This window comes from Monoraphidium neglectum, assembly GCF_000611645.1.
Source record: "Monoraphidium neglectum strain SAG 48.87 unplaced genomic scaffold scaffold00177, whole genome shotgun sequence".
Lineage (NCBI taxonomy): Eukaryota > Viridiplantae > Chlorophyta > Chlorophyceae > Sphaeropleales > Selenastraceae > Monoraphidium > Monoraphidium neglectum.
Window position 1 is genome coordinate 2,429 of NW_014013451.1, and position 11,297 is coordinate 13,725.

The following is an 11,297-nucleotide window of genomic DNA, read 5'->3' on the forward strand; positions in this document are numbered from 1 at the left end:
CACATACACACACACACACACACACAGACACGAACACGCGCACACACACACACACACAATCACACACACACACAATCACACACACACACAATCACACACATACTCACATCCGGGCCCGAACGCGCGCGTGCGCCCACACTTGTGACATCTCAGAGCTCAAAGCGGATGCCAAGGGCAAGAAGGAGTTTGAGGACTACCACACCAAACTCCTCATCGAGAGGGCCGACATCGAGGAACGCATCAAAAAGAACAAGGACTGGATTGTGAGCAGCGGCCTCGGGTTGAACCCCGGACCCCAAAACCGGCGGCGGGCCTGCATGATTGCCTGGGGCCCGCGGCCGCCAACTCTGGGTATGCCCTGATTTTATTACCATCATCGTCCTGATATCCGTGGGTGCACGGTATCATGCAGGCCGGCTGATACCACCAGCTGAGGTCCAATGATGCCTGAGAGTGTCAAAATGTCTGTCAAATCAGCGGGTGCGCCGTCACATGGCAGATTTCACGCAGCCAACCAGGCACATCCCCCTGCAGCCCTGCGCCCTGCCCATGGCCTGTGCCCCCTCCCACAGGCCAACTTTGAGCGCAACTCGGACAATGGCGCCTTTGAGGAGCAGTACAAGCGGCTGGTGGGGGAGATCTCCACAATCTATGAGGGCGCCAAGGAGTTCCATCAGCACGGGTGGGGGTGACCCGGGGCGGCCGCGGGGGGGCTTTTTATTGAAGGATGGGGGAGGGCATCAGCTCGTGCCGAGCACAAAGCGCCCTGCGCCAGGATGCAACATATGTTTTCATATCCAGGATGCGTCTATGCTTCTCAAGACAAGAGCCAAGCAAGTTTGCTGACAGCACCTCACAGCTCAATGCCAAGCCGCCAACTTCCCTCAACTGACACACGGCACCACAAACAACACAATTCAACAGCATCGACCTTCTCATCCGGGACTTCAATTATCACGTCAATTACAAAAGGTGGGACTTGCCGTAATAGTGCCTGTCATTACACTTTGACCCTGCTTCGATGGGGCGCCTGTGCTGCTCTAGGCTGAGCGCTGCAGTTTTCCAGAATGACCATCTGTCCGACCGATGGGCACCCCCATGACGCAGGTGGAATGACACCTTCAGCGCTGTGCCGTTCAGGCCCAAGTAAGGGGCGGCAGCCAGAGGGGTGCGCGCTTACAGCCTGTAACTCAAAAATTGCCAAGGTGGATGGATGAGCTGGGTCGCATGAAAAAAATCCAGAAATGTGAGCCTAAACTGCATGCTGTGAATACGTGACATGATCAGCTGCGTGCAAAATTGACTGGGACCGTCAAAGCACAGCGGCACACTGCCAAAGGAACCTGACTGACCCGCACAACAACATCTGAAGTCAGTCGCGGCGGGCCCGGGCGGAGGCAGGGCGCGTCATGCCATCCACTGAGGCTTTGACCAGCCCCCTTGCACTTGGGAAGAGCTGCTGCTGCTGCTGCTGCTGTTGCTGCTTCTGCTGTAGCAGCTGTTGCTGGCCCTGCTGCTGCAGCTGCGCCCCCGTTGGGCCCGCAAGGCCGGCCAACACCGTCCCGGGCCGCCCTCCTGCGCCGCCTGACGCGGCAGCTGCACTCGCTGACGGGGCAGCTTTGGCTGCGACGCCTCTGTCGCCGCCACCACCCCGTGCCGATCCAGGCCGCTTGCCGCCATTTGGCAAGCCGCCCTGCCCGCCCGCCGCAACGGCGTCCCCCATGACCGCCGCAGCCGCCGCCAGCGCAGCGTTCAGAGCCCCCGCACCCCGCCGCCCCGCCGTGCCGGGCCGCTGCGCCGTCGTGCGCCGCGGGCTGCCGCCGCCGCCGCCGGTGCTGGGTGACCCAGCCAGGTCATCACCCATCGAAGCGTATGAGTAATACAGCCCCTCCATGCGGCGGCAGTCCAGCGTGTACAGGTCCGCCTCCGCCGCCTGCTGCGCCCGCTGCTTCTGCAGCTGCTGCTCCTGCTGCGCGCGCTGCACATTGCCTGGCAAGGGCGGTCGACGTGGAAGATTGAAATCGAGCGTACAGCAACGAATCAGGCCCATGCCTCCTGCAGGCATCCACCATCCATGGCGCTGACATAGGCAGGCTGAACCCAATCTCAGTTTCTGGGGATGCCGAGTGAGTCACTCGGCCTGCATGTCAACAACTTAGCAGGACAGCATCATACCTGCGTACTCTGCGTGGTCAATCCTCCACGCCTCGTCGTACTCATCCCAGTGGCAGTGGTCCATGATGACCTGGCCAATGGATCAGGTCAAAGATATCAACATGCAACACAGATTAAGGGGCGTCAGGGTTGCCCCACGACCGACCATCCCCTGCAGACAAAACGTCGTGCGAGCATGCATGCATGCACGGCGCTCACCATGGATGCCCAAAGCGAGCTGTGCTTGTCCCGGCATCCACACACCGGGAGGCCGCACAGGACCCCCCCTCCAAGTCCCCACCCCCACCTCTTGGTATGCCGGTGGGATGAAGCAGGCGATCACCAGGTTCTTCAGCTTGACCTGGAGGAGTGACCAGCAGCAAAAGAATTGCACAGGGAATTCGGCTCCAGCTGGCAGCGCCCCGCGTGGTTGCCAACTGTGGACTGGACTGCCAGGCAGATCCCATGCTGCTCGGCGCCAGCACACACACACCCCCGTGTGGGGCCTCAGTGCCAGGGGCCCCCTACTGTGCCGAGGTGCGGGACGCCGCCTCGCCGCCCCCCATCGGGCGCCCCACCTGCCGAGTCAGCGAACGGTAGTCATCCAGTAGAGCCTCCCGCTCAGACTGGAACTGCGACGACAGGCCCTGACGGCGCGACGGGTGACAGGGTTTTGTTCGTGTCAGGCAGGCGGCTCAGCTGGAGGTTGCGCATGACCGGCGGATGTGCGATGGCCGCCTCAACAACTAAAAAACTGGGTGACATTGCAAGGTAGGCGTGCTGATCACACGCAGCGCCGCTCAAGTAATCCGCATCCGCGGCTCCAAGGCTGTGGCGTGCGCGCGCGTGGCCTTACCAGCCGGGCGGCCGCGAGCGCGCCTCTAAGAGGACTTTTGCTCGCGACGGCGGGGCCTTACGTAAACCAGGCGCAACGCGACCTGCACCTTGCCTGCGCGTGCGCTCACCGCGGCCTCCCCCTTTTTCTCCTGATATTCTGCATACAGCGCCCGCAGCTGCCGCGACTTCTGGGCCACCTCGTCCTGCGCGTGTCAACAAAAATGCAGTGAAGGCGCCAGCGCAACGCTGGTTTATGCTGGGGTCTGCAGACTCCTTCCTCACGCCCGTCAAGTCTCCAACTACAGGGAAAAGCTCGTTCTAGCCATTGGAAGCAAGCAAGCGCGGGGCCGCCAGCCAGTTTATATGCGTGCAGCTGCCCACCTCGAGGCTGGTGTAGGCCTGGTTGAGGTCGAGCTGGTGCAGCTGCAGCTGCTGCAGCCGCCGCTGCTGCTCCTCCTGCTGGCGCCGCCGGACCTGCGCGCGCACATTAAATTATGCCGCAGCCAGACGTCTCATACCGTGGGTCGGCACTGCACGTTCAGATTTTTCTCTATCTCAGTTTGTGGACCTAAAGAGCATGAAAGCACACAAAACAACTGGAAGGACCCTTCCAAACCCCTGAGCCCCATCACAGGCAGCTACCATATTTATCATCTGCAGCAGCAGGCCGCCAGCCCATGGCGGCGGCTGTCCAGAGCAACGCGAGACCCAGAGGGGCCCACCTCCATCTCCTGCTTTGTGGCCACGCTGCGCGCCTTGAGCTCGTCCACCTTGTCCAGCAGGTTGACCCCGCCATGCAGCACCTGGAGGCACATACAAGGCGGAGTAAAGGTGGGGTGGTTTTGAGGGCGCAACAACACGGACAGGTGCAGGGGGACGTCCGATGTGGGGGAGCAGGGCGCTGGGATGGGGGAGGGCAAGGGTAGGTGGGGGGCCCTTGGAGCGCATGCAGGCACCAAAGTGAGGGCGTTGGGCCGGTCAGCTGAATTCAGTAGGGGTGCAAGCGAGGCGTTGGATGTGGCAAACGCGGATGCGGCGGTGTTGGCAACATAGAGGATAGATGTTTGGATCAACAATAGGCCAATTGCTGCCGCCCAGCAGGCGGCGACGCACAGGCAGCGGGCGGCTGCATGCGGGCCGTCATCGCGCACTGACAGCGCTCAATCTTCAGGCGGCCGGCAGCCCCACCTTGCCCTCCATGGCTTTGATCTTGGCCAGCAGCTCCGCCTGCTCCCTCCGCTCCCCCTCCGCCGCCGCCTGCAGCGCCGCCATGTCCGCCAGGCGCCTCTTCAGCGCCTCGCGCAGCGCGCGCCGCTGCTCCTCGCTGCGGCCGCTCTCCGCCATGGCGGCCTGGGCGCGGGAGGCGCGGCGGGGTGGCGTGGCGGCCGCGTGGCGCCACAGGAGGTGCATACACGGCGATGATTTTGAAACCGGCAGCCCATCTGGGCCCTTAAGATAGTGGAACGTGCTTGGCCCCACTGACTGGTGAGCGGTTTTGGGCATGAAGACTGCCGGAAAAGCAAAGCACATGCCAGCAAGTGCAGCCCCGGCCCACCTCCAGCTGCTTGTGCGCGTTGGCCTCCGCCTCCGCCCGCACAGCAGCCGCCGCCTCCGCGCTGATGTCAGACCGCACCTGCATGAGAGCATGCGAGCGCAATTTTCCCCTCTTGCAATCCACTGCCTTTTCTCATCTCGAGGTGTTGCCCGCCCGCCGTCTGCCTTGTCACAGGGCGCATGCATGCATGCACCACCATGCGCGCATGCATGCACCCCACTCCCAAACTCAACAGCCTGGAACCCCAGCGGCCCACTTTGGCCTCGATCTCGGCCTTCATCTCGCCACGGATCTTCTCCATCAGAGCCTCGTCAGCGACAACCTCCACAACACGCTCCACCACGCGTGGCTGCCCGCCACCGCCCCCGCCACCGCCTGCGGAGTCGCGCCGCCATCATGACATCAACGCGAGTGTCGGAGCTCTTGCTCAGCTAGCCCTTGGCGTGTCCCCCCACGTCCACCCTACCCCCTGCACCCAGCCACGTCGGACTCCTGCTTGCCAGCTCCGATTTTCAGCGGCCCAGAGCGGCGCACCTGCGCCCCCGCCGGCCGCCTGGCGCGCTGCCAGCTGCTCCTTGAGTCGTGTAATCTCGTCCTGGAACTGCCTGCGAGGCCAAGCAATACGGTCACATAAGCGCATCACCTGGCAGCCGGGAAGCTGCTGAGCCTCAAGCTAGCGGGCCTCAAACGCCCCCAGGTGCGAATGCCAATGACAAGCAAACTGTAATCGACAAAGTACTGTCAACATGTGATGTTGAGCAGCGAGAAGAGGCCTCGCCACTTTTGTGCTTGCTTCTCCCTGTCCTGTACTGCCTTGTCTGGATCTGCCCTGGGGTCCTCGTCTGCCCTATCTTGCTCCCCCAAGCCCCATCATGATGACGTCACCGCGCCTGAGCATGGCGTCCTTGGGGTCCTCGTTGATGCGCGGCTTGTTGGTGATGTTCTTAGCCCGGTTGGCGTACCTAGAGGGGAGGGTGCGGGGAAGGGGGGGCAAGTCCAGTCAGCCCAAGTGGCCCAGGCGATGTCCGCTTCATGCACAATCAGAAATATCCGACACCACGTGTCCAGCTCAACGGACCGTTTGTGCGCCTCAAAAACCAAGCTCACATGGCGGTCCCTTTGAAAGCAGACGCATACCCCAGTCGCAGAACATTGCATAAGCGAGGCGCTGCCCCCGATGATGTCACGCTGACACCCACCTCAGCGTGCTGAGGGTCTCGTCGTAGTTCCAGTCCGCCGGCCCCACGTTTGCGACCATCACAGTCTTGGTGTTGCCCCCCAGGCTGTCCTGCAGCAGCCGCGTCAGCTTGGAGTCGCGGTAGGGGATGTGGCTGCTCTTGCCGTCCACCAGGGCGCTGATGACGTTGCCCAGGGCCGTGAGGGACAGGTTGATCTTGATCCCCTCCTTCAGGCGGTCGCCTGGGGGGGGGGGGGGGAGAGGAAGAGAGTGTGTGTGTAAACGCGACACGGCTGCGATCGAGGTTTTTCCTCAACGTCTGGAATTGGCGTTGGTTGCATGCAACCCGACGCTGAGCTGCACAGCGCGGATGTGCCGCGGCCCTCACCTGTGGCTCCGGTCTTTGACTGGCGCTCGCTGCCCGCCAAATCCACGAGATTCAGCTTTCCTACCTGCCAGGCATGCAAAAAGAAATGCACATGATCTCAGGGCGTCGCCGAAGCAGCACTGGCACCAGGTAGGGCCCTGTTCAGGGAATCTTCCGGGGTGGTGAGTCATCAGGCTTACCCGGATGTGGCCGTCCGCCGCAGCGGCCGCCTGGGCGCCGGGCGCGATGCGCTCTGTGGTCTCAATGGTGATGCTGAATATGGAGTGGGACCTGCTGCTGTCCTGGGGTAGGCAATTCCATGGTTGGCCGGAAATTGCATGATCATCAGCCACGCTGGTATCATGGTAGGTGCGAGGGCACAGGCTGCCCCAGCCAGCGCGGGAACCGCACGCGGCAGCTGAGCTTCTCCCCGTCTTTGCCGCACGAGACCCGACAGCACCGACTGCTGGCTTAGTTGGGAGCGCTGGGGCGGGCGCTGGTGCTGCCGCGCAGCTGTAGAATCACCTGGTTCATCATGGTGGCGCCCACCACTCGGTTCTTCTTGCCAACCTGGGGACCAGGGCGGTTCGAGGCGGCCGCGCAGCTTGGTGAGGCGGGCTTGGGTGCAGGCCGTCATCTCGCGTCTTCACAGGGCGTGTCCATGCAGGATTAGGATTGTTACAAGATCCCGCGGTCGCCCGCTCCTGGAGCCATCCAGGCAAGGGGCCCGCATCTCACGCGGTGCCGCCCGCCTTCCAAGGCCCATTGCTGCGCGTGTGCTTCACATGGCCTCCCGACACACGTCCGGCGCCCCAGGCACGCACACATGCCCCCTCGGCGTGATGGTTGCTGTGTCGCACCCACCTGCAGCACGCTGCTGATCTCTGGCACGCCCTTGACCACAAACTGCATCAGGTCCTTCACGTACACACCCCTGGGTCAGGAGTCCGACGGGCAGGGTTGTAAACCGTAAACAATCAGGCACCATGCATGCCACTCAATCGGCGAAACCAGGAGCGTGCACTGCCTCCGCCACCCATCAGGGCAACCCCAGAATGCAGTTGCACCATTGAACGCGGAAAGCGGAAACAACGCAAGGCAACGTTGATCCAAGGTCAGCGCGGACCTGTTTACTGCCTTGTGCTTGCCCACCCGACCCCCAACGAGCCTGCCGTGCACCATGGATGCCGTTCGCCCCCCTGCTGGCCCCCGGCTGACCTGTCGGGGCTCTCTTTTAGCTCCAGCTTGGCCTCTGGGCTTTTTGACAGCAGGTCCCTGATATCCTCGTTGTAGATCTCGAGGTAGGACGCACGCACGAGGAACTCCTTGGACCCGCCTGGGCGTCCCACAAGTTGGCAAGTGACAACTCAGCCTCGTGGCGGCGCAGCGGCACGGCAATTCTGACGCTCGAGGCCCACAGTGGGGCCCCGCACGGATGCAGCTATGGACGGTGCCACTGCTGCAGCAATAGCTCGAGGGGCCGCACGAGAGGGACTGCACAGCGCTGAAATCGCATCACGTGAAAGCCTTTAGCTGTCACGGTTCTGACTCGTCGTGGTCAGCAGCCTCACTCTGCCGCGCGATGGTCTCGAATATGTAGTTGAAAGCGCCGGGGATGATGCCCCGCAGCTCAGGGGGCTCGTCTTTGCCTTCCATAGTGAAGGACTTGCCGGTGCCGGTCTGCCCGTAAGCAAATATGGTGCCTTTGGGGGGAGGATTGATGAGGCATGGTAAACGGGAGGGGGGGGTGTCGCTGGGCATGAATTATGGCAAGGGGCATCGTTACTTGTGTGCACGAGCATGACTGCTGGCCCGCGCGTGGCAGCGATGTGCTGAGCCAGCTGCCTACGCTCATAACACGCAGAGGGCCAAGAAGGTCACGCCTTCCCCAATGCGTGGCGGCCCACATGCGCTGCTGGCTGCTTGCAGTGCCTTTGAAATCCACCCGTGACTTATCAAATGCTCCGGCTTAGAGCTGCATTTCCCCGCTGGGTGATGCTCGCCGTGGTGCCTGCCACGAGCCCCTCCCCTCAGGGACTGCCTTGGAGGGCCGCACCGTTGTAGCCGTCCATGACAGCGTCGATGATGGGGCGCGCCGTGATTTCAAATATCTCCTTTTGATTGCTGTCCCAATCGTATACCTTTGTACGGGGTTGGTGGGTAGGGTGGGGGGTTGGGAAGCGGGTTTCAAACACAACTGACATGTGGCCTATGGCATCGCTGCTGCTGTTGCTGCTGCCAAGTTGCCAGATATGCATGCCTGAAGCAACCTGATCTTACGCACGCCAGTGGACACGCCTGTGCAGATGTGTGGTCCAACCTGGTCAAACGTGAACATCTTGGGCGCCTCCCCGCCATCCGCCTTGGAGTTGCGCAGCTGCAGGTGCAAACGAGCGAATCACAAGGGCGGCATCAGCTGTTGCCACTTTAAGCTTGAGCGAGTCACAGCGCCGTGGCAGGCCTCTTGCCAGCTGGCTGGCTGCACATGCTTTATATCAACAGCGGCGCTCTTCGTGGTCCGTAGCTGCAGGGTGGCCGCCGCAAGGCAGCTGGCATTGAAACTACATGATGAGCCTCTTCAGGTCGCCAGCCATGCCTGGCGGCTGCCCGCCCGAGCGCCTGGCTTAGGAGGACTGGACGGCCTGGAAGCCTGAGCGCCCGAGCACCCGACGACGTTCAAACGCATGCCGCCAAGTCGAGTGGGGCCCCTGTTGCTCTCACCGTGACCTGGCCGGCGCGCACATCCATGTCCACGACACGTTCCCGTCCATCCTGCTTCTCCTGGCTGTTGAGCGGCCTGCAGCGCACCACCACCTGGGCGGAAGGCGCATGAGGGGTCGCGGCGGGGTTGCACTGCTGCGTAGCGCATGGCAGGGGGCAGCAGCTGGCACGGGTGCAGCAGCGGCATGCAGCTCGTCCTGCAGGGGCTGCATGTGCCGCACACCTTGACAGCCTCTGCTGCCTTTGCCATGGATCCTTCACTCAGCTAATAACCTATCTTTGTCACATATATGACATTTTTTCCGATCATTGTGGCGTGACAGGTCAACACGCTCAGACTGGATCTCTATGATGAATGGTCAACATGTGTTCTGATTCAACCATTATTTCATGTAATAATTCATTTCACCACACATCCAATTCATGTGGACCGCGCTGCAATCCAGATCATCGTGACAGCATCGGTATCAAAACGCAGACTTGCGCGGGCTTGCATCTTTGGACTGTTTTGACAGCAAGATCTTTGAAGGCTTTTTGTACCAGGCAGCGCCCGTTCACGCATCGTTCAGAGCCTGTTGCAACAAACTAACGGGTCAAGGGCCTCGTTGTTCATCGCGATGGCAGCAGAGCTTGGCAACGCTGCGCCTGCGGCAGTGCTGCCTGACCTCCCGGAGAACGCATACGCCAGTCTGTGCCAGCAGCTGGGGCCAGCGTCATGCCGCAGGCTGCGCCTGGCGAGCAGGGCCTGCGCGGCTGCGGTGGACAGACAAAGCGCCCGCGTCGCGATTTGCCCGGACGGCACAGCAGGCCTCGGCCCGGCGGCACTGCCGCGGCTGCGCCTGCGCTTCCCAATCGCGACCGCCCTTTCGGTGCGCGGCAGCCGGGTGCTGGAGCAGCCTGACGAAGAGGTCGAAGCTGCGCGCCAACTGACGGACATGCTTGCGCAGCTGGCCGCCGGTGGCCTGCAATGGAAGGGGATCACCCACCTCGACACCGACGAGCTCTTCAGCCAGCAAGGCATGGGGTCCGCATTCCCAGCGCTGCTCGCCATGTGCCGCGACGCGACGCACGTGAACGTCGTCGGCTCGTCAGCAGACACGCTGCGCGCGCTCGCGGCTCACGGCGGCGCGGTGACGCACCTCAGCGCGAGCTTCGGCCGCGTGAGCAAGGAGGAATGGGACAAGATGCCATGCGGCGCGGAGGGTGCGCCCGGCGAGGTGATGGGCGGCTGGCTGGCGCAGCTCAAAAACCTGCGCAGGTGGGTTCGCTGCCAGATCTCTGATACGGCTGTTGGAGGCGCGGCAACGCTGTAGCTGCACAAATTATTGCAGGCGCGTGCACGCCGCCAACCAGGCAGCACATTTATCCCGCCATGCATTGCAGGCATCCAAAAATGAGGCCCACTGCTCAGTACTGACCCATCCCGTCTCCCTCCTGCCTTCTCGCCTTGGTGCCACCTTTCGTTTCCCGCGTATACCTGTCTCTTACTAATCTGCATCAACCATCATCCCCCTCCAGCCTGCAGCTGGTGGTGCAGGACAAAGCGGTCACCGAGGCCGTCACGCGCGCCCTGCCCAGCCTCGGCGCGCTGACGCGCCTCCAATGGGGCTGCAACGACGAGGGCGACGACGAGGGTGAGCTGCGCGGCTGGGCCGGGCCTGTGAACCGGGCGCTGGGGCCACACGGTTTGCAGAAGCAGGGTGATGCAGACCGTGCGCGATTCCTCGAGGGCGATGATTTGCGCGCAGCTCGCGGCCTTGCGCCGCTGCTCCTGTCCCCTTCGGGCCAGCACACAAACACGCGCGCACACATGCGCGCAACAACGTTGCTCACGCATGCAGACGTTGTGCACCTCCAGCCCGGGTTGCCGCAGCTCCCAGACGACGGCCGCTGTCCGCCGCTGCAGGAGCTGCTGGTTAGCGACGCCTTCACTGCTGCAATCACACAGCTCAACAGAGCGGCGCCCTTGAACAGCCTGACGCGGCTGGAGTCATCGTTGTGAGTAGAAAACAAAACACAGCTCTTGGCGAGGGAGGGACCCAACGGCGGCCGGGCTCCGCACCCTCCCATGTATGCGGGGAGCTGCGGCCCTTGCAGCGCATGCTCTGCGCTCGCTGTGCTGTCCACGCGCCCGCAACTCAACCTCAATTTGGCCCTTACCTCCCCCCGGCCGCGTCAATGCTGTACCGACTGCCATCATCGCAGCATATCAAGCTCACTGGATATCGTCCAGCTGCGCCACCTCGCAGCAGCAGCCCCAAACTTGCGGGTCCTCAAGGTGTCGGAGCTCAACGCTGGCGACGACGACGAAGACGATGACGATGAGCAGGCGCCCCCGTCGCCGCCCGGCGGCTACCCCAGACTGGCGGAGCTGCGGGAGCTCGAGGTCATCATGATCAGCGGGCCCACGGGCATTCTGAGGCACATCATGCCGCGGCTGGAGGTTCTGCGGCACGAGCCCATCAGCAAGTGCGCTGCCGCCACAC

The 11,297-nt window shown here is 62.6% G+C and overlaps 3 protein-coding genes across 3 annotated transcripts in view; 2 read left to right on the forward strand and 1 right to left on the reverse strand.

The window, feature by feature from the left end:
- The window catches only part of MNEG_1707 (flagellar associated protein), a gene marked incomplete at both ends in the record, with an annotated part of 1,621 nt that extends 929 nt beyond the window's left edge, over window positions 1–692 (forward strand). The window contains 2 exons of the mRNA XM_014049811.1: window positions 154–263; window positions 573–692. Coding sequence (XP_013905265.1) covers window positions 154–263; window positions 573–692 — 230 coding nt within the window. The remainder of the gene's footprint in view (window positions 1–153; window positions 264–572) is intronic.
- A 680-nt stretch (window positions 693–1,372) lies between these two features.
- On the reverse strand, window positions 1,373–9,061 carry MNEG_1708 (kinesin family member 3B; the record flags this gene model as incomplete). Its single annotated transcript, XM_014049812.1, has 23 exons — window positions 1,373–1,989; window positions 2,176–2,245; window positions 2,462–2,515; window positions 2,733–2,801; window positions 3,120–3,194; window positions 3,373–3,465; window positions 3,714–3,794; window positions 4,180–4,341; window positions 4,547–4,624; window positions 4,803–4,921; window positions 5,081–5,151; window positions 5,437–5,508; window positions 5,746–5,965; window positions 6,112–6,175; window positions 6,291–6,392; window positions 6,616–6,660; window positions 6,955–7,024; window positions 7,309–7,426; window positions 7,662–7,793; window positions 8,147–8,231; window positions 8,411–8,467; window positions 8,812–8,904; window positions 9,035–9,061. 23 exons carry the CDS (start codon window positions 9,059–9,061, stop codon window positions 1,373–1,375), a joined length of 2,574 nt encoding a protein of 857 aa, XP_013905266.1.
- A 685-nt stretch (window positions 9,062–9,746) lies between these two features.
- MNEG_1709 (hypothetical protein) overlaps window positions 9,747–11,297 on the forward strand; it is a gene marked incomplete at both ends in the record, with an annotated part of 2,801 nt that continues 1,250 nt past the window's right edge. Inside the window, 4 exons of the mRNA XM_014049813.1 lie at window positions 9,747–10,069; window positions 10,330–10,445; window positions 10,653–10,809; window positions 11,017–11,280. Of these exons, the coding sequence (XP_013905267.1) occupies window positions 9,747–10,069; window positions 10,330–10,445; window positions 10,653–10,809; window positions 11,017–11,280 (860 nt within the window). The remainder of the gene's footprint in view (window positions 10,070–10,329; window positions 10,446–10,652; window positions 10,810–11,016; window positions 11,281–11,297) is intronic.